Source organism: Sapajus apella, unplaced genomic scaffold (genome assembly GCF_009761245.1).
Source record: "Sapajus apella isolate SASKATOON/1434 unplaced genomic scaffold, GSC_monkey_1.0 scaffold61, whole genome shotgun sequence".
Classification (NCBI taxonomy): Eukaryota; Metazoa; Chordata; class Mammalia; order Primates; family Cebidae; genus Sapajus; species Sapajus apella.
In genome coordinates this window covers 9,291,807-9,314,471 of record NW_022437001.1, presented here as the reverse complement: position 1 = coordinate 9,314,471, position 22,665 = coordinate 9,291,807, and the positions used below count along the sequence as shown (strand labels likewise).

The following is a 22,665-nucleotide window of genomic DNA, read 5'->3' as shown; positions in this document are numbered from 1 at the left end:
CAGGAGAGCTCCAGAATATGTTGTGTTAATAAGAAAATGACTGAAGTCACGTCTTTTCAGAAATGTTCATTTATCTCCTCATATTTTTAGCACTTTTATCTGATTATATGATCTTCTGAAATTTGCTTTAGGGCTTTGTTTTTCACAAATAAATTGGAGAAGATGTTTCTATTATAGAATCATGTTAAACTTAGGACCAGGTATAATAATTGTGAAACACACAAGTAGGTAAATAGAACTAGGTCACCCAGTAAATTTCCTTTTTTTTTTTTTCTTTTCATTTTTTTTGAGGCATAGTTTCCCTCTTATTGCCCAGGCTGGAGCGCAGCCCAGGTTGAAGCGATTCTCCAGCTTCAGCCTCCTGAGTAGCTGGGATTACAGGCGCCCGCCACTACAGCGGGCTAATTTTGTATTTTTGGTAGAGACTGGGTTTCTCCATGTTGATCCCGAATTCCCGAGGCTGGTCTCAAATTTCCGACCTTAGGTGATCCGCCCGCCTGGGCCTCCCAAAGTGCTGGAATGACAGGTGTGAGCCATCGCGCCCGGCCAAATTTCCCGCCCGGCCCAGCATCCCAACAGTAGATTTCAAACAAATACAAAGTTAAGTGGAAGAAATAGGCAACAAATGGAGGGAGTGTGAGACTTCAAAATGTCCCAGAGATAGGACCCAATCAAATCCTTGGCCCCACCAAGCGCCCCCATCACTCTGGCCCGACGGCTCCAGAGACCAGCCCAGGCCAGCCCTGGTGGGTCCCCATCTGTCCTCCCCTCCAAGCTGGGAGCACTCGGGCCCTCTTGGTCTGTCCTTTAGTCTCGCGCGGCGGGGACCAGCAGGATGGTGGTCCCCTGTGGGTTTTGCTTTTCAGGCTGTCAAGTAGAGAAAACCCCGAAACTCCTGGTCTCGGGCGCAGCACAAACTCCGAACTGACACCCGGGCTGAGTCAAGATGGCAAGCCTCGAGTAAACATTCGAAAGTCCCTCGGTCCTCCCCGCCCCCGAGCCCGGTGCCTCTGCCCTAGCCGGGGCCTCTGCTGTCTTCCTGGGCGATGAGCCGGCCGGGGGCCGCCGGACGGCGGAGGACCCTGCTCCTGCTTCCCGAACTACAGATCCCAGGGTGCCTCTCGGACTCGCGCTCCCTCCCTCTCTCGCTCCCTCCCTTCGTCAGCCTCCTCCCCCGGCCCTTGTTGTTTTGGCTGGAAGCGCTCCGGCGGAGTTTCAGAGAAAGTCTGGGCAGAAACCGGAGCCGGGCCTGAACGTGGGAAGGGGAGGAGGAAAGGGAGGAAGAGGGAGCTCGGAGGCCGGGAGAGGGAGGGATCGGGATCTGGGGCCGAGCCGCTCAGAACCTGCCGCGCGCCCCGGGGTGGGGGAGGCGGCGGGGGAGGAGCGCGAGGGGACGGGACAGCGGGATCCCTCCCACGAGCCAAGCCGCTCCCCGCCCTCTTCGGCGGCCGCGAGAGCGGACCCACCCTCCGGCTCGACCTGCGACCTCCTTGCGCCCGCGGCTCAGAGACGCCCGACACTTCGCCGCCAACCCTGCGGCTCCCTCTGTGACCCGGGACCAGCCCCGCGCCGGCTGCCCGAGGGCGGCTCGCGGCTTCCCCTGTCCACGGTGTTCCTCGTGAGCCAAGAAGTGACCCACCCTCCCCCTAGGAGGGGGAAGGAAGATCGCCCGGGCGCACCGAAACCGAGGGCGGGCGAGCGAGAGTGGGCACCGCGCGGGGCATTGTGTCTGTGTGTGCGTGAGCCGCGCTGTCTGCTTCGGAAAGCGCTCTGGGGAGGTCTTGTCCCTAGGGGGCGGAGCGCAAGGGACCGCGGCTGCGGCTCCGAGTCGGGGCAGAGTCCCGCTGAGTCCGAGCGCTGCTGAGGCGGCTGGCGAAACGGCACCCCTGAAGGCGAGGCGGGCGCCCTGAAAGGAGGCCGGCACGCCCGCCGCCCCGGCTCGCGTTCTGTTCAGGTTCGCCGGCCTGCAGAGGAGAGACTTGAACTCCAGGAACCCCCGCGCCTTGGAGCCCGTCCGCCCCGTCGGCCCGGAGTGCGCGACCCGAGAGCGAGGTTCTCGCCGCTGCGCGCTCGACAGGCGTCGGCTGTGTCGGGAGCGCGCCCGCCGCCCCTCAGCTACCCGGCCGGGAGCCCGAGACGCGCGCACCATGAGCGGTGGCGAAGTGGTCTGCTCCGGATGGCTCCGAAAGTCCCCCCCGGAGAAAAAGTTGAAGCGTTATGTAAGTAGAGCTGCAGGCGCAGATCCGCCGGCCTCGGCGTCCACACCCCTCCCCAGTCGGCTCGCGGGCGGCTGCAGCTGGCCGCGCACGGGGTTGGTTCTTAAACGAATGCCGGTCTCTTTCCCCTTGGCCCCTACCCCGGGTGCCTTGCACTCACTCACGCCCAGGCATCCACTTGGCCGGACAACTTTCTTCCACCAGGTTCCCGACAGCCTGCTCTGCAGGCCTGCTCGCCCCGTAAGAGGGCCCAGACTTGCGGCTAAACTCCTGCTGCACGCTTCTCTTCTTCCTTAGGAAGGATGGGTTGCGATGGAGAGAGGCGCCTTCTCCCTGACTTATTCCTGCATCTGATTATTAGGGAGCTGATGTGTGCTGAGGTTCCCGCACCGGGAAAACCGCCGAGGTTTTAGGGCTCACCAGCCCTGTCTTTGGTGGGCGCGCTCCCTCTCCTCCGCCCCCTCGAGATACGTTGCGGGAAGCAGGCTGTGGACCTGAGGAGTTGGTAGTAGAGACAAGCATATCGAATGCGCGCAAAAGGGAAAGAAAGAAAAGTTATTACGCGCCCTGCCGTTTGCTTAGCAGGGTTCACATTTTCGCGGTTTTGAATTGAGGGACTTTGGAGTTTGGCCCGGTAGTCTTGGCGGGTGCTGCGAGAGGAGGGCGCTGGGGGGAGCCTAGTGGCTGGTGTTTGGACGCCTTGGATGTGCTGTCAAACTCGGCGGGAGGAGACAGCTGAAGCCAGAAGGGATTTCAGTTGCTGTCCTTTCCCAGGGAACCAGAGTGGCTTTAATGGTGTTTGTGTAATTGATACAAGATGCTATATGTTAAACCATTTTAGCTGTTAGGAAAAATATTCCTTGAAAGTATCAACCTTACTTTAGTGGAAACCTGTGTCCTCTTCAGAGGTCTGGGAACGTATTCTTCCTCCCCATTGGTTGTTTTGTCGGTGCCCTCTTGCAAAGGAAAGAAATGACACTTTTCTCCTGGCGTCTGGACCAAATATTTTTTCTAGAAAAATGTGTTTGCAAAAACAAAATTTATGCCTCCTTAAATATAGTATAAATTTAATGCTTGTACTAATGGAACCCGTTTGTCGTTGAAGAATATCTACACTCAGTGTTAGAGCTCAGGTTAATCCTATTAGTTACTGTTTGCTTTCATAGAACAGAGTGAAGTACACAGAGTGAAGCATTTAACTTCACTGACAACTCATCAGTAAATTTCTGATTTACTTTCTGCCAGAATTTGTTATAGACAAGTAATTTTATTGAAGGACGTGATGCCGCAAATCATAAGAAAGCTCTCCAGAGATGTGTAATCCCTCTAAATCCTGTCCATCAGTTTTCCTGAATATCCTAGTAAAAACGCTAACTTTATTCCAAAAATATGAGAGGCAATTTTTTTCTCCCACTTGTTTTAAAGAGAAGGGTGTGTGTGTGTGTAGAGAGAGAGAGAAATAGAGAGAAAAGGGTAGGGAGTATATTTGTTTTGAGAAGGCCCAGTTTAGGAAAGACACATTCTTAAAGGAACTAAAGAATAACACATTTGCTGAACAAGAAAGTGATAATAGAGGTTTAATGCATTCTTTCACATGGTTAGTTCATGGCTCATTCAAAAGACACCAGGTACTGTACTGGACACCAACCATAAGGTCAGAAAATACAGTAGGAAAAAAGCCCTGCCTCTTGGTCTTAGAATTCAATTGAACTATTAACCAGGGAAAAAATCAACCAAAAAGATTATGCCTTCACAAGAAAAACAACCAAAAGGAAGCTATAATTTGATTATTACAACTGTTTTCTCAGGTAGGTGTCATCTCTGTTTTACAGAAGAGAAAACAGGCCTGCATTTGAACAAGATCTGCCTGATTGATTGGACTGTAAAAGGTTAATGACTCGCACCTACCTCATTTCAAATGTGGAGCTTAGACTAGGACATCTCTAAAGGACCTTCAGGCTCACACCTGTAATCCCAGCACTTTGGGAGGCTGAGGTGGGTGGATCTCCTGGGGTCAGGAGACCAGCCTGGCCTGCATGGTGAAACTCCGTCTCTACTAAAAATACAAAAAATAGCCAGCATGGTGGTGCACGCCTGTAATCCCAGCGACTAGGGAGGCTGAAGCAGGAGAAATGCTTGAACTTGGGAGGTGAAGTTTGCAGTGAGCCGAGTTGGTGCCACTGCACTGCAGCCTGGGCCACTGGGTGAGATTCCATCTCAAAAATAGCAGCAACAACAAAATAAAGGTCCTTGCAGATTATAATTTTTCCTATAACAATATTAGTTGAGAATACAAGAATGAGGTGGGCTCTGGATCAGATGCACAGCGCTAAAGAAACGAAAGACCTGGTCTTTGCCCGTAAGTAGCTGTTTGAGTCTTTGGGACCTTGATACAAGCATATGTGAAAAAGTCAAGCAAATAGTGCAAAGTGGTATATGATTGTGTAAGTTGAGTGGTATAAATATTTTCTGGCTGGTGTGAGAAACAAGTTCAATGTAGACTGAAGCCATGGGAACATTTGAGAGAGAGAGTGGGCTGCCTACATTGTGTTTTCCACAGGAGGATGAATATGCCTAACAGCTTGGGAGAAACTAGGTTTTTCCTTGCCTGGTGTAGCACTGGTGTTTTCTTAAGCATGAAGTGGATGGAGATGGTCCAGGAAGACAGTGGACAGGGTGGCTGTCACAATAGAGGAAACCAGCATGGAGTGTTATGAGTTAAACAAGGCTTGTATTTTAGCTGTCAGGTTGGTGGCCGAGAAGATTTTGACATTCCCAGATTATTGATCTTTTGGCTTTGGTGTCCAGTTTAGATGGTTTTTGCTAAAGTAGCTTTGACCATCAAAGACACAGGCATGTATACATACATCTCCTATGCTTGTTTTCTTTTCATGTAGAATGTTTATTTTTCTGGATAAAGGAAACATTGTTGGCCACCCAGTAGGTAAAATGTTTCTGGATAATGATTTGTGATGACTGGATTTGCTATGAAAAGGTATCTTGGATGCTTGGTACCGTAATTATTAAATGAGACTTCGGGGAGTTTGAGCATCATGATTCTGTTTGGAAATATTTGGCTTATGGGACTTTGACAGTTGTCTCGCTGTTTACAGCATTTATAAGGTAGACCTTAAAAGGGCTTTTAAGTGACAAAAAAAAATTGTTTTAGTTTTGTTTTATTTGATTTTTTTGAGACAGAGTCCTGTCACTCAGGCTGGAGGGCAGTGGCACGATCTTGGCTCACTACAACCTCTGCCTCCCAAGTTCAAATGATTCTGCTGCCTCAGCCTCCCAAGAAGCTGGGACTACTGGTGCTGGCTACCACGCCCAGCTAATTTTTTGTGTTTTTAGTAGAGACAGAGTTTCATTGTGTTAGGCAGGATGGTCTTGATCTCCTGACCTCATGATCCTCCCGCCTGGCTTCCCAAAGTACTGGGATTATAGGCATGAGCCTATAGTTTTTTTTTTTTTTTTTTTTTTTTAGAGAGTCTTGCTCTGTCACCCAGGCTGGAGTGCAGTGGCACGGTCTTGGCTCATTGCAACCTCCGTCTCCCAGATTCAAGTGATTCTCCTCCCTCAGCCTCCCCAGTAGCTGGGATTACAGGCATGCACCACCATGCCCAGCTAATTTTTGTATTTTTAGTAGAGATGAGATTTTGCCATGTTGGCCAGGCTGGTGGCAAACTCCTGACCTCAGGTGATCGCCCTGCCTCAGCCTCCCAGAGTGCTGGGATTACAGGTTCTAAGCCACTATGTCTGACCTTAAATTGTTTTAGTTTTATCTTTAAAGCCATCTCAATTATGGCCCCCCAATAAATTCCATTTGCAACTCCATGTTATGTTTACTGTTTCATAGTCAACTCAATCAGGATTTTTTGTTGTTGTTGTTGAGACAGAGTCTTGCTTTGTCGCCCAGGCTAGGGTGCGGTGGCGCCATCTCTGTTCACTGCAACCTCCTCCTGCTGGGTTCAAGCAAGTCTCCTGCCTTGGTCTCCCAAGTAGTACCACCATGCTTAGCTAATTATTTGTTTTGTTTTGTATTTTTAGAGATGGGTTTCACCATGCTGCCCAGGCTGGTCTTGAACTCCTGACCGCGTGATTCTCCCACCTCAGCCTCTCAAAGTGCTGGGATTATAGGCATGAGCCCCCGCGCCTGGGCCAAGGAGGATTGTTTTTTTAACACACTAGTGTGTTAGTCTGATGCAGAAGACTTTCTCAAATTTCTTAAAGAGTGACAAAAGAAAATGAAAGTCAAGAGTAGTCAGCAGATTGCCCAGATTTTCCTTCTCTTTTTAATTTTTTCTGTATTTGCAAAAGGGCTCTCTCCTGTTGTATGTGTTTCATTCTCCTGGAAGTTTTTAAAATCTACTTAAAATGGAGGTGAAAATTTTAATGCTTCTTTTCAGGGTTGCTACTATGGTGTTTCTGTTTTCGTCCTGTGTTATACATTAAACAGCTGCCTTTTTTACTTTGTTAAGGACCTGATGGAATCATAAACAGATCACTGTCACTAGGGTTACAGAAAACAAGTTAAGTCTTGGTAGTATGCATTCAACAATGGTGCTCAGACTTTTGAAGAATTATTTAAAGAAATAATGGTGGGATTTTCATCAGAACCTGAAATTTTAGCTGAAATAAGAGGCAAGTCTGTAAACAAAGGATTGTTCCAAGCCAGCTGGCTACCACCATAGCTCTGCAGGAGGAGCTTCCTTGCCTCAAGCCCGAACACTAAGTTTGGGCTCCTCCATAGCCCGGCTGTCAGTATTGGGCAGGTGCACAATCTCAGCAGGAGAACCTGCTTCTGAGGCCAGAGCAAGGTGGCCTCTTAGCTGACAGCCAGCCTGGGAGCAAGGCCCCAGTCAGTTCTTAGGTGGGTAATCTGTACTCAGCGTGGGTTCTCTGCCTGCTCTGCAGCTGTCAGTTAACAGGACAACTCTTGTTTGGACTTCCAGAACACAACCCTGGTTCTGGAAATGGGCCTAGAAACAGAAATAGCCTCTCCTACTGGGTGGGCACCTGACATCTGACATGGAGGAGGGGCTGGGCAGGCCAAGTGTCAGCATCTCTTTGGTTCACAGACAGCGCAGGACCTGTGCTAAGCATGAAACCCCTGCTGAATAGTGTCACTACAACAAAGAGGATTGTCATGTCTAGAAGCTCTTCCTACTCTTTTTGGCAATTACCGCTAGCAATCAATGGATTCTGTTGTTTCTGCTTACAGTGATTGAATAAGCATAATTATTCTGTTGAAGGAAATTTTTTCTTGCTATCCTCATGTTAGTAAACGTTCCATTCAGATTCCCAGGGTTTTTACCTTTTCAAGTGTAGCAAAAATGTTTTTTTCTATTAACAGAGGCCATCAACTTGCAATTACATTAAGCCTTTATGATAGTTAATGATATTCATTTGTTGTGCCTGGGTTTAATGATAAGCACAAAACTCTCCATGTGAAACTTGCTGAATCTCTAAATCTGATTGCTACCTTTTGAGATTCAAAATTACTGTTAGGAAGGTGTATTAGTTTGGAGGGTAGTTTCAGAATTCTGCTGGCTCTTTAAAATTATTTTTTTAAGAGATCATCTTGGGGCTGGGTGCTGTGGCTCACGCCTGTAATCCCAGCCCTTTGGGAGGCCAAGGCGGGTGGATCACGAGGTCAGGAGCTCAAGACCAGCCTGACCAACATAGTGAAACCCCATCTCTACTAAAAATACAAAAAAATTAGCTGGGCACGGTGGCAGGCTCCTGGAATCCCAGCTACTCGGGAGGCTGAGGCAGAGAATTGTCTGAGCCCGGGAGGCAGAGGTTGTAGTGAGCTGAGATCGTGCCATTGCACTCCACCCTGGGCGACAGAGCAAGACTCTGTCTCAAAAAAAAAAAAAAAAAAAGAGATATCATGTTGGAACAAAATACGGCAAGAGTTATAGTTGGATAATCTGGTTTACAAGTGACTGATTACTTCAGTGTATTTTGCCATAATCTGCTTTTAAAATGTAAGGAATAAAATGCACAGGATTTTTTTAGAATAAGTAAAATTCCAAATTTTGGAGTTAACATAAAAATATGTAGATAAGCTGTTGACGATTTGCAGACTGAGAAAGTTTCAGAGGTGATAGATTCAAAACGTGTATTAGGTACGCAGCACTCCTAATTTTCTTACAGACACCGACACCCAGAAAGGACATTGTAGCAGATGGGCTATTACTTTTGAAGAATTTTGTTTTAAAATGTAATTTGAGCAACCACTGATGCTTTTAGTGGGGACGTTGTGCTATAGCGGAAGGGAGCTCAGACTTCGTGTCAGTACCTAGATTCGACTGGGCTTTGCCACTACCACAGGCGCATTTGACCATTCTGATCCTCAGTTTCTTTTTTTTTTTTGGGACGGAGTTTCGCTCTTGTTACCCAGGCTGGAGTGCAATGGCGCTATCTCGGCTCACCGCAACCTCCGCCTCCTGGGTTCAGGCAATTCTCCTGCCTCAGCCTCCTGAGTAGCTGGGATTACAGGCACGCACCACCATGCCCAGCTAATTTTTTTGTATTTTTAGTAGAGACGGGGTTTCACCATGTTGACCAGGATGGTCTCGATCTCTTGACCTCGTGATCCACCCGCCTCGGCCTCCCAAAGTGCTGGGATTACAGGCGTGAGCCACCACGCCCGGCCTGATCCTCAGTTTCTTTAGCTGTGAAATGGTGGAGGGAAGAGCTGTAGATGTGCAGCCGAAGCTCTGTTGCAGTTTAGCATTCCTCTTCTCAGACATTTCCTTGGGTGGAAGGGACAGATGGGGAGCTCGTCAATAAGCTGCAACGTAAATTTTTGGGGGACATAAATCATCCTTTTGGGGAAATAAATCTTTGTTATTTATCTTAAATAGTTTAGTGACTGCTTAAGGAGTATTCTTTGAGGACTCTTGGTTCTTAACTGAAGGCAGACCTGTGTGCAGGGCCTTTGGCTGCCGTGCTCCTGTGCTGGGTGCTGTCTTGAGCCCCTGTGCAATGCCTGGCTCAGAATAGGAGCTCAACAGATGCCTGCTGTCTGAATAATAAACAGGTATCTCAGGAGCTTTTGTTATGTGCCGTGTGTGGAATGCCAGGAAGGAAAGACCCACTCCCTGCCCTTAAGGAGTTTCTAATCTGTTTGTGAAGACAGGCTGTCAATCATTTTATAGGAAATATGTTATATAGACATATATGATTAGTTGCCAAATGAAGAATGAAGGACTATTACCTAAGAGTTTAGAGTGAGAACAGGGGGTGGAGGGTTGTGAGATGCCAGGGAAGTCTCCACAAATGAATTTTACACTTTGTTCTTGGAAGAGCTGAGGTCCTGCCGGCAGCAACAACAAAATCATAAAGGAAGGCTGGTTTTAAAGAAAGAACAAAGATTTGTGTTGATTTTAGATATCCTTGTGAAAAAAACGCCTTCCCAATACCCCAGTTTCATGTATGAAGTTTGGCTGTCAGCTGTATCTTCTTGTTTGAGAAGCTTTTGTTTCTGCTAGGGCCTAATGTTCCTCATGGGCTCCTGAGCACAAGTGAATTTTCTGCGTCAAACTAGAAAGGAACAAAACAACTTGTTTGGTCACCTGAACTTATTAAAATTCCAAGGGACATGAGTTAAGATTTCTTTATGTCTGTTTTAAGCTAAGTAATTCATTTTGGCAAGCAGTTAGTCCACAACAGAGAGGGAGCATGTTCTGGTGGTAGGGAGAATAAAAGAGCCTTTGATTCATTTGCTTCTGAGTTCCAGCAGCAGGGCCAGGGCTGCCTTGGGCTAGCGTCTTATTTTGGACTTTGGAAGCCATCTTAGCCCAGCTGTGTGAGTGCCAGCTCGTGTTGAGGGGGAGAGAATAACAGCAGTGGATCACATGAAACCCCTTCTGACTGTGGATGGAGGGGTTTCTCTCATTTCACATTCCTTGCATTAACATGGTGCCTAATTTCCACCAAGTTAGAGCTCCATCTGAATTTGTTATTTGAACTTGGATTGAAGTCACAATCTCTCTGTGACTCCTTTTATCTCACTCTGCCAACTAATACAGAAAACTTAACAAGTCACGGGTCTCTTTATTCTTCCCCTTGGGGTCTAGCACACATAAAATTAACATTCTTTCTTCTTTATATTGGCAAAAAGTGGCCCATTGTACTGTGGATTTCCATATTTATTAAATAACTGGGCTCTTCTGTTGCCAGTGAGATGGCTATAGGAGACTCAATAAATTGTAGATGGCAATTTAGGCCTGTAGCATTGCTGGGGGAACTCATTTTTAGAAACTGGAAGTTTTTGCTCATTCTAGGCTTATATGTGTGAGCATCTTAAATAATACAAGAATGCCCTAACTGGAAAAAAGAATCATTTCTATTTTAAGCAATTCACTTATTCATAGGAGCAAAGTTCTTCCTAGTTTAAAAGTTCTCATTACTGAATAAAGTACACTATAACCTAAGAGCTTTTGACCTTCTCCCAGCCTGTTTTTAAAAAGAATTAAGACTATGCACTGTAATGCATGTTTGGTTGTTATCTCTGTTACATTAGCTCTTGAAGCATTCTGATTACAACTTGTAGCTGCCAAGCCCTGTCCTGCAGTATTATCTGGAACAAAAATTTTCCATGTGGTTGTTTTTAGCAGAGCTGCTATATGCAAACTGCACGTGAAGGATATAAGTTAAAAGGAGTAGAGCTTCTAGAAGGAGAAATGTGAGTTAATTCTTTTCTACCATTTAATCGTTCTTTCCTCACCTCTGTTTATCATCTTTCTAGACTGAGTTCTCTTTTATTTTTATATACTCGAAAGAATGCCAAATTTACCAAGTGTTTTTCTGATGGTGGTTTTCTTTGCTTTTCTCCCAAGCTTTTTACTTTGAATTTGTACTTGGCCTAGGCAGTTCTCTTAAGTTATGTGTTCAAAAAACAATGTCCTAAGAGGAAAAAACAAATGGCCACATTGTCCCATGAATTAAAAATAATATACCAAGAGTCCAAACATTTCAATGTAAAAATGTGAGGCCTTTCTTTTTTTAGGAAGACAAATATTAAACTTTGCTTTAACTATCCTGTTGGTTTTTCCTTTCCCTTAATTTATTTTCTTTTGATTTGACTCATGTAGTTTAAATTTATTTTGAGAACAGTTTTATACATACTTCTTTAAGAATACTGCACATAGGGGAAAGCACCAAAATTTCATTTTACATTTCAAGAGAAAAATGAGAGGAGGCCATCCTTCTGTCAGAAGAGGGGCAAAATGTCAAATAATACCAAGGTTTTATAACTTACTTTTACGTTGCTTGGTTAAGTTAAATATTTACCATTATTGCCTAGATATATTTAGCTCTTTGTACGTGAAAAAAGCAGGTAAATGTAATTTAAGACACTTGCTTTTGTGAAATGAAATCCTGGACATTAGCACTGGAAGAACTCAACTCATTTTGTTATAGTTTTTGTTTTAAATAGAAAATAGAGACAGGGTCTGTCTATGTTGCTCAGGCTAGTCTTGAACTCCTGGCCCCAAGTGATCCTCCTGCCTCGTTAAGTTTTTATTGTTGTATTTAGTGCATTAGTCAGCCAGTTGCTATACAATTTTATTTGCTAACTTTTTTAAATGGAAGGTGAAAGCACTCTGTGCCATTGTTCCCTACTCTCTCTTTTCCTATTCATTTATACTTCTCTGTGATCTAAGCCTGGACATCAAAATTACAAAATATTTGTGTCCAAATCTTTACACACACATTCTTTTACCTTTTCTCTAAAAAGGGAGTGTTAATTTGTGTCACTGTTACGTAGTAATCAAGAATAGAAATAATAATGTTCCACCAAGCATGTAGATTGTTTTTCTCTCCTGAAATACAGCTTTTAGTTACTGCTGAATTGGGAAATGCGGTTAGGCCACTTTATGACTAGCAGAACTCCTCCCTGAGATGACTACCTGATGAAAGAATTACCTGCCTGCGTGCCTTCCCAGTGCCAGTCCTTAGCACATTCCCATCAGTGCTGTGGCCATAGTTGGAGTTGCCAAGACTAAGGTGCTTCTGGTGAAGGAATGACCCCTTGATTATAGAGAGAGAAGTGCTTTAATCTTTGACTTTTGAAAGATACTAAGTAAAAGCTACCTTCGGTGTTTTGAATTCCAATGCTGTTGTGTAGAGCTTGATGAGGAATGATTACTTCATTCAGCTACGGAGGTATTATTTGAACCCTCTACCCTCTGGCAAAGTTATAATTGACCCCAAAGTTATGTAGGAGTATTTACTTTACATGTTCTTGACAGTTTCAGGTTTAAATGTTTGAAGTGTTGAGAAAAGGTAAAAGGAAATATTGAACTCCAAAGAATGTAAAATATTTGGGAAGGTACTTTGTTCCTAGTGATGCTGTTACATAAAACCAAAGCCTTCTGAGTAATCTTTGCTGGGTATGTAGGGCATTTACCTCCAAAGAAAAAGGCACACAATTCAATTGGTGCTATTGAATGGTATTCTTTTTTTTTTTTCTATTCCTTTAAGCAGTCAAATCGTTGAGAGTCAAATTTATAAATGTTGAATGTTTCAAATGGGAAAACCAAGCCTAGTGCATTTTCATAGTGACCCACAGTAAACAGAGAAAAAGGTATATACACAGGAATCTGTTTACAAAGAAAACTATGGCTTCATTTATCATTCTTTGGTGTTTGTAACAGGATATCAATTTACAGGGAACAAAGATGGCATTTGTTCTCTATGTCAAATATACAGTGCAGTGCCTTGCACACTCTCTTAAACAGCACTATCAAATAATTGTAGAATTTTGAGCCTAAAATTATAAATTCTCTTATCCAATGTTTCTAACCTTTTCTAATCCATTCCTCTCTCATGTATTGTTCGAGTGTCCTTTGGCTTTTAATTCAGTTTTACTTTCTATGATTTGCATTACAAAAACAATAGCTATATTGAACCTTTGTTCTAATTCCACATCTCTCCTTGTCCACCAAAAACCCAACACCCTCTTTTTACGAGAAATGAAAATTAGCCGAAGGGAGATGAATTGATTTATCCAAAGTCATACTACTTAACCAATTGTTCTGTTGGGGCTCATCTCTCACCTCCCAGATAAAATCCTTTCTGTCAGAGTGAATGCCCACATGAACAGGGCACTGTGAAGAATGCAAAAGAGGACCAAGTGAACACTGTTTTCACTTCTGAGAGCTGTGTGTTGCACTTAGTTCTACAGATTACATCATGATCAGTGATGTGTGAGACATAGTGGTAGAAGAATTCAGCAAAAAGAGGTTAATTCAGGTACTCTGTGAAGGCTTAATGAAGGTGGCAAGAGGCATTTCACCAAGATCTTAAAAGATGGATTCCATTTTCAAAGACGAGGCTGGAGTAAGATCTGATTTCTGCTTCTCCTTTCCCAGCCACACTCTTGCATTGCTGTTTACATTTGGCTATCCCTCTTTTTCACCTGCTGTTCATTTCATAATGGAATACAGCTGGGTCCTTTTTTTTCCAACACCCTTATTTAAACACCAGTTTCTGATGTCCCTAAGTGTTGGGAGTTCTTGAGGGTTTCAGTGCTAGCCCTCGTTTGTCTCCTCCTTTCATCTTTGTTAGTTCGTTCTTCATCTGTTGTGAGATCCTGAACTCCTTTGAAAATTTGAGGCTCTCAGTTACTGTAAGAATTCTTACCAAGCTATACACAAACATTACTATAACCTTGAATGTTTTCTGACCTTTAAAGCTCATCTATGGCTCTTACTTAACACCTAGTTAAGGGCCCTGAATTATATGTTGATAATTCGAGTACTCTTTCTCAGCCTATTTCTCCTCTCAGATCTGTGGATCTAACAGTTTTTGGTTTGTTTGTTTGTTTTGTTTGGAGATGTAGTCTCGCTCTGTTGCCCAGGCTGGCGTGCAGTGGCGCAATCTCGGCTCACTGCAACCTCCACCTCCTGGGTTCAAGCAATTCTCCTGCCTTAGCCTCCTGAGTAGCTGGGATTACAGGCACCTGCTACCATGCCTGGCTAATTTTTGTATTTTTAGTAGAGACGGGGGTTCACCATGTTGGTCAGGCTGGTTTCGAACTCCTGACCTCGTGATCTACCCGCCTCTGCCTCCCAAAGTGCTTGGATTACAGTTCTGAGCCACTGCGCCAGGCCAGATCTAACGGTTTAAATCCAAAACTGCTTATATAGCCCACAGCAACTCAGAGTCAGAATGCCCACAGCAGATCTTATCATCCTCTCCCTAAACCCGGTCCTCATGGCTGTTCCTCATCCAATGGCTCAGTCAGAAGGGTTTCTTCTTTTTTTTTTTTTTTTTTGAGACGGCGTCTCACTGTGTCGCCCAGGCTGGAGTGCAGTGGCACAATCTCGGCTCACTGCAACCTCTGCGTTTTGGGTTCAAGTGATTCTCCTGCCTCGGCCTCCCCAGTAGCTGGGACTGCAGGCACATGCCACCACACCTGGCTAATTTTTTTTTTTTTTTGTATTTTTAGTAGAGACAGGGTTTCACCATGTTGGCCAAGATGGTCTCTATCTCCTGACCTTGTGATCTGTTTGCCTTGGCCTCCCAAAGTGCTGATATTACAGGTGTGAGCCACCGCGCCTGGCCCAGAAGGTTTTCTTTGACTTTTCCCTCTTTCTCATTCTCCACACCCAGTAACCAAACCCTGTCAGTTTTACCTTCCAAATATCTTGATTTATTGGCCACTCTTGCCTAGCGACCTTTGCCTTTCTTCTGGATTGCTGCAATAGCCAGTTGGAATTGCTGCTCTCTGCCTCCAGTCTTGGGCCCCTCTTAACTGTCTTATCAAGGCAGCCAGAGTGACTTTTCTGAAATACCAATCTGGTAATGCCATTCCATAGCTGGAAGCTGTTCTGCGGCGTTCTTTCACTCTTCAGAGTGCCTCTGCTTCTTCCCTTGGCTTGCATGGCCCTTTGTGATGTGGCAGCAGCACATCCATCCAGCAGTGTTTGTTGCTCCCTTCTCAGCTCAGTCTCTCCACTTCAGCTGTACTGAACTTTCATGGTCCAGATCAGCTCTGAGATCTCTCTCTCCGGGCCTTTGCACATGCTGTCCTCTCCTCCAGGAATCTTTGACCCTCTCACTTCTGTCTCACAACTGGGCTAACTTTGGGAGCCTTCTCGGAACTCCACCACTACCGTCGCATGTACACACAGACATAGTGTGCCGGGAGCATCTGTTTTGTCATCCTGTCATGTTCTGTTATTCCCATAGCATAGCACTTGCCACACTTGATATTTGCTTGTTTACTTGCTTATTTCCCCTCCCATAGTGGGGCCATGTTGTGACTTTGGTGAACCCCAGGTACTTTTGCCTTCATAGGTTCCCCTTCCTATATTAAAAAAATTAAAAATTATATTTTGCAACTATGTTAGTGGAAAGATGAATATATTCTAACCTAGAGTAGTAGTTATATTATTTTTCAGTTTTTTTCTTTTTTTTTCCTTGTTACTTCCTGTTGATTTGCATATTTTTCATTTTTTATTTGAAGAGAAAATATTAAGACACTTGTGTGTTCTTAAAAGCATCACGGGCCCCAAACACTGTGCCTTCTAACTGATGGATATGCTGGTGCTGTTAAATGAACAGAAATACTTTGAAGATAAAGTTGACAGCTATGTCAACTGATTGATTGGGACTCGGAAAAGTGAGGAGCAACTCAGTTATTTTTTTATGTAGCCCTATTATCATGGTTTAGATAACTCATTAAAACACTCTTAAGACTTTGTATTTTAGGCTGGGCATGGTGGCTCACACCTGTAATCCCAGCATATTGGGAGGCTGAGGCAGGTAGATCACCTGAGGTCGGGAGTTCAAGACTAACCTGGCCAACATGATGAAACCCCATCTCTACTAATACAAAAATTAGCCAGGCATGGTGGCACATGCCTGTAATCCCAGCTACTCAGGAGGCTGAAGCAGGAGAACCGCTTGAACCGGGGAGACCAAGGTTGCAGTGATCCAAGATTGTGCCATTGCACTCTGCCTGGGCAACAAGATCGAAACTCTGTCTCAAAAAAAGGGTCTCAGGGATTTTGTATTTTAGTCTCTGGTTATGGGGAAAAAAATGTATATATTTATATAAAATATATATTTAGGAGCAAAAATTGAGATTTTTATGTAAAAAATATGTTCTATGAGCTGTTTTACTAACATGCACATTTCTTCATATTTCTGTGTAGAGCAGTTTTTAGTGGAAGTGGGTAGGTGATTTTGCCCCCTCCTGGGGACATTTTAAAACAGGAAAGGTTTTCTTGTCCCTCTCGCAGGGCATGTGATGGGAGTGTGGCTCACTTCTTCAGGGCCCTGCTGCTCAAACCTCTAGAGGAGCATACAGATATACAGATGGGCAGGCTATGGGGCTCTGACTCAGTGGCAGTGTCCAGGGGTGAATGTTTACAGCTGAAGCCCCAGTGGGTGTGTGTTATGGGGTGCTTTGTTAGTTTGCCCTCTGTTAGCAGATTGTGTTAACCAGCTCAGTGACAAGACCCCCTTTATCACAAGGACAGAGGGATTTCTGTATCCCAAGGCTTCTTACCTTGGTGTATCAGAAGAACTGGATCACACACGTGGGCCTGGAGAGTAAGCGCAAGGCTTTATTGAGTAGAAATAGCGGCCTGGCACAGTGGCTTAGGCCTGTAATCCCAGCACTTTGGGAGGCTGAAGCAGGCGGATGGGCAGATTACTTGAGCTCAGGAGTTCAAGACCAGCTTGGTCAACATGGTAACACCCCGTCTTTACTAAAAATATAAAAATTAACCAGGTGTGGTGGCGGGCGTCTGTAATCCAAGCTACTAGGAAGGCTGAGGCAGGAGAATCGCTTAAACCCAGGAGGCGGAAGTTTCGGTGAGCCTACATCTCGCCACTGCACTCCAGCCTGGGCGACTACCGTCTTAAAAAAAAAAAAAAAAAAAGTAGCTGTCAGCAGATGAGGGAGCCAGAAAGGAGATAGTTTTCCCCTGGAGTCCGCTCCTCAGCCCCCCGACTCTTCTCCAGCCTCTCCGGCCAGATTCTGAGTTGGTCCGCTGGATGGTCTGCTGGCCTGCGGGTGCCGGGTGCTCTTCCAGAGCGTGCTCTCCGAGACCAGCTGCTTGTGTCTTCACTGACTCCAGCTGTTTGTGTCTGCCTGCTAGGGTCTCAGGAGTTTTTATAGGCACAGGATGGGGGCGTGGCCAGCCTGGGTGGTCTTGGGAAAGGCAACATTTGGGCTCCCAGGCTGGAGTACTTGTCCTTACCTAGGTTCGTGGGGGTGGAGCCCTAGCCAGGGACCACACCTTCCTCTATCCAGCACTTCGCTTCTCCACCTCCGTATCATTTAAAGGGGCCACGCTCTTCCCTTCCCAGCACGTCCATATCAATTTGACAATTTCTGGAGACATCTTGGTTGCTACAGCTGGAGGGAGGAATGCTTCTGGTTATCTAGTGGGTAAAAGCAGGGATGCTACTAAACATGTTGTGTTACACAGATTTATCTGGCTCAAAATATCAGTGTGCCGAAGTTGAGAAATCCTCATATAGAGGGGTTTGTAAAGCTGGTTCTTAATTTATGTTATTCATTTAGTACATTTCCCTGTTTCCAGTTGGATTTTGTCATAGCACCAGAAGCAAACATTTGTTTTTCTGACAAAAATAATGTTTGAGACAAACAGTCATTGAGATGGCTGAGCCTTTGATCAGTAGAGGGTTAAGGAGGTGATAGGTAAATTCTCTCTCTAAGAATCTGTTGTCATTTAAATCATTACCAAAATACTCATTTTTCCTTTGCTCTCCTAACTTAAGAGAGCAGCCAATTGTTGTCTGGTAGGGGGATGCTGAGTCATTTATTCATGCATTTTATTACATCTTGGCTGGAATATCACCATTCATTGTTCACAAGCCACCCAGCTTGTTTACCTTTTATAAATTACATGTAATCAAGTCCTCTTGCAGGTCTGGCTACTGTAATTGGCAGCAGCCACAGAGCAGGGCTGACAAGTCTACATTTCTGCTAATGTCTCATATCCAGCCCACTCTTCAAGCTTTCTTGCCTCATCCATGTGTATTTTAGAAGGAAGGCAAAGAGAGAACTGTAAAGGTGTTCTCTCTTCTCAGATGATCCTAGGATACTTAAGGCTTGGCAGAGTCCTTGTCTCATTTGGTTGGGAAAAAAACGGGTTTAAAGCAGTGGTCCTTAAGCTTCTGTGTGCATAACAATCACTGGGTAACTTCTAACGTGAAGATTCCTGGGCTCTACCCTCCTAATATTTTTATTAACTCCGGGTTGAGTTCCAGAAAACTGCAGTTTCCAACTTGAACCCCTGCTGGTTCTGATGTAGATGGTCCTTAGGTTACTCTTCAAGAAATCCTGAGTTGGGCATACAGGGAAAAAGAGACAAGAAGGAAAAATCCAACAGAAGTACATACTTTGAAGAGTGGAATAGGAAAGCAAGAACCAAAACTGAGAGTAACTTTAACCTGTCTTCTGTGAGATGAAGGGAGTGAGTATACTGTGCTGCTTAAAAAGATAAGCGTTTAGTTTTTCTGGCAGTGTACTAGATCAAACTGTCCTCCAAAGAGGACATGTTTAGAGGATGACAAAAGTGAAAAGGAATTTTTAGAAAGGTTAGAATGTGAGAAAGTACCTAAGTGTTGCCGAGAAACTCAAAAGACATGATTAAATCAAGGAAAATATTTTGTAGGTATCTGTTCAAAAAAGAATGCACATTCCTGAATCAAGAGTTCATGAATGGCTTAAAGATGAAGAGAGATGAAGGAGGATTAGCTATTCACCAGAAGTTCTGGTTGTTCTGGTTATTGGATCTGAAGCATATTATTATATAGTCTAGATTTTCTGGAATAGTTCACATTTCTAATATTCTTTCCCTTTGTTTTTATAATACATGTCTGGTTTGCCCTAATTTTTAGTTAGCTGAGATGTGGTTGATTTGTAAAAGAGCACCAAAAGTAGGCCTACTTGACTAAAGAAGTTAAGTTCTCTTGCCTTCCAACTCTTTCAATGTTTGTGTATGTGTGTGTTAAGTATATATTTTCTAATCTATCTCTTTTAACCTAAACTTTGATTTTAAGTCCACATTAGAGAAGGAGCAAGAAAGACAGACTCCACTTTAGAAAAATTGGTCAAGAAATGGAACAGGCAGGAATGGTTACTTAATCCTAGCAGAGGAATAAAGTACCTGATTTCCAGCTACCTGCTGAATGTACTCTGCTTCTAGACGGCTATTCTTTTTTTTTTTTTTTTTTTTGACATATCATTTCCACAGGGGACCTTTGTATTTCCATTCAGTAAGCTTGGAGAGAGATTCTGACCAAAAACAAAACAAAACAAAACAAAAAGCATTTTGGAGGTCATTTATAAAATGTTGAGTATCACCAGCATTCGTTAAATCATTGTTTTTCTTTGTTCTAATGATCTCTGTATTAAAGTATTCATTTTTCCATATACATGCTGTAGCAACCCAGATTGTACTTTAGAACTTTTCACCACTATAGTATATTAACTAACTTGATAATCCTTTACCATCTTTCATGTTCTCTCCTTGTTGTCTGCCCACAAGATCTTATTGAATCTTCCTATCTGCTTTGTAACTGTTGAGGCTCATTATTGCATGAAGTGTCTACCACACCCTCTCATTGCACTGAAAGTCCTAGTAAGTTTAGTTAGTTGATCACTTTGCTCTGAAGTGAATAGAAGGGTTGTTGCTGTTTGCTGGTGGAGACCCAAAACCAGCTTCTTCCATTTACTCTGGCAATGAAGGAAGGATAGACACCTGTGACTTCTACCCTACACTTTGAAGACCAGGCTCAGGATTTGACTCTCTTCATTTCAGGTGACCTTATTTTCTAGCTTGCTTTTGTTTTTCAAATCATACATTTGGTATATATCTTTTTTTATGAGCCTTTTAGTATTTCTGTTTTTCAGATTTTTTTTTCCTTGTAATTTATTCTAATCCATATATTGTTTAATGTAGTGATGGGTGTTTCCAATGAATATTTATATTTTCTGAAAACAAGTGTAAATGCTCTTGGAAGCATAACATTAGTTATCCAAGGGCAACATTAAAAAAAATCACTTATAAATTTTCAGTGAAAGTGTTTTAACTTACAGTTTTTCATTTTGAGTTTAACGTATGGAGTAAAAAAGGGTTACAAAATATTAGGTAAGCAGGTTTATTGCCCTTTGCTTAAATTACTAAAGGGGAGTGTTTGTTTTTTAAAATTTAGTGTGGAAGATTTATTATTAAACTATAATATACATATTTGACTTTATGATATTTTTCTGTTTACTTATATGTGAATAGAAAATGTGCACAGATTCATTTAAAATTTATATTGGTATTCCTTATTTCTTTAAGTTATAATTTTTAATACTCAGAAATATCCAAATATTTAATATCTTACCTACTTATGCCAGTGACTCTTAAATAATGAAAAGATACTCTTTTGTTCTAGCTTTTAGGTACACTAAATTTTTTAGCAAATGTGTTTTTCCCCAAGTTGGAGAATTAGTTATATATTAAGAAACCCATGCTTTTACTAAGTGAAATTGAAACATAGATATTGAAATATTTTTCATCCTTCAAGTAAGTTCTAGCCTTGAAAACAAAACATCTGTTTGTTTGCAAACAGGATCTGTTGTTTTTCTAAAGCATATACTTCCAAAGCCGAATAGATTTTCTTAACTTTGAGATTTTTATGGAAATACCTAAAGGAGAAGAAAATGACTCAAAGAGGATGAAGGCTAATTTTTCTTAATAAAAGAAGAAAAACATTTTTTACTCTTTCTATTCTTAAGTTAGGCCTAGGAAATACCCTGAGTTCAAGGCCAACTGGTTTCAGCATGCAGAGATAAGAGTAGAACACAGCTTCCTGATACCCAGACGAGAGCTGTTCCCATTCCCATTTCTATATCCACCTCCATCTTTAATGGGTTGCTGTGATTTCCAGCATTTAAACCCTCGTAGTTTTCCAGAGCCTTTTAGCTGTCTCATGGAGCTGTTCCTCCCAATTGCTGCCTTTAAACATTTTCAATTGTGGTTAAAACAAAACAACAACAACATATAGCATAAACTTGACCATCTTAATCATTTTTAAGTGTACAGTACAGTAGATTAAGTATTCAGATGGTTGTGCCAGCCCACTCTCTCCTGCTTCTCCATTCAATCTCGGTAGCATTAGAAACAACAGAAGGGGCTTTATGCAAACACCTTTCAGGAGGGCGTGCACCTCATCTGTGTTTGCTCCTTTACAGTAGTAGGAAGTTAATTATGTGGGATTTGCTCACCTGATTCACACAGATGATCTTACTGTAGTGCACATTTGGAAATCCCACACCCCTTTCTTCCCCTGAGGAAAAATTCTTTCCTGATCTAGATTCAGTGCTCTGTTTAATCTTGAGCATATGAGAATGAGTCACCATGGGTAAGTGTGTAATCTCATTTATATCTTCCTACCAATCCCCCTTTAATTTTTACATGTATGATACTGGATCCTGCTTTCCTGCATAAGGTCTGGTGATTTGGGGACGAATTTTGGGACTGCAGGGTGTTGAGATTTTTTTTTTTTAAACCATGCTTTCTGTCCTGCTGAACATGAAGCTGCACGGCCTAAGTTCTGAAATTCAGGCTATGTATGGAATGTCTGTGTGGATGAAGAAACAAGCCAATGCGTTTTTTTGGGCAGGGGGAGTTAGGGGACTGGAAGAAAGATGAATGAAAATGTGAAGATAGTCTGATTTTGTGGGGGAAATATTCAGATTTTGAGAATATGTGCAAACCAAAGATGAGCAATTGGTTCTTTGTGATTTTATTATACCCACAAAAGAAATACTTGATACCATGTTGAAGATGTTGTTGAATAGGTATGTTAACTCAGATAAAATGACAGAGTTCTGTTTTTGATTCCAGTTATCCCTAGCTATACAGTGTATAAATGCTATTTCCATTTCTTCATTTGTAGAATGAAAAACATTTCCCTGGAAATTTATTTTTTAAAAAGTACTTGTAAAGTACCTTGGAATCTATAGGATACTTTGAACCTGGTGCTTAAAGAATATAAATGGTTAATGTTTGCTTTCATACCCATAGAGGAATATGGGAGTAGGAGTGACTTGAACATCAAAATGAAACTCTGTATCCATTTTTAAATACAGCATGCATTTGAGCAAAGCCCTTCTCTCTAAATGCTTATTTTAAATTGGCAGTTGTTCAGCCAACAGTCAGTAATCTCAGTTAGCAAGTGTTTGGCACGCCTGTTTTAACCTGCACAGGTTCAGTTCACACAAAGAAAGGGAGGGTTGGGTTATGTGATGCAAACACCACGTTAGCCTCATTAACATATTTTGAATAACTGTATTTGAATATTTGCCAGCTAAGCTAGGCCATCTGAAGGCCTAGCTTCAGATGGGAGGGAATGGGAGTTTGAGAGGAGTGTAGAGATTTGAGCTTGTAACTTTTTACTT

General features: G+C 43.3%; 1 protein-coding gene and 1 pseudogene across 3 annotated transcripts in view; one reads left to right on the top strand and one right to left on the bottom strand.

Annotated features, from left to right (window-relative positions):
• Positions 1-483: 483 nt before the first annotated feature.
• Positions 484-2,149, bottom strand: LOC116529006 (annotated as a pseudogene).
• Positions 1,836-22,665, top strand: part of GAB1 (GRB2 associated binding protein 1) — a 132,280-nt gene continuing 111,450 nt past the window's right edge. For 2 of the 3 annotated variants that reach the window (XM_032246496.1, XM_032246494.1), the window contains exon 1: positions 1,836-2,219. In XM_032246496.1, the coding sequence (XP_032102387.1) occupies positions 2,148-2,219 (72 nt within the window). In that variant the 5' untranslated portion in view covers positions 1,836-2,147. Of the gene's footprint in view, positions 2,220-8,882; positions 10,912-22,665 lie in introns of those variants that run through there. The other variant, XM_032246498.1, reaches the window with a different exon arrangement.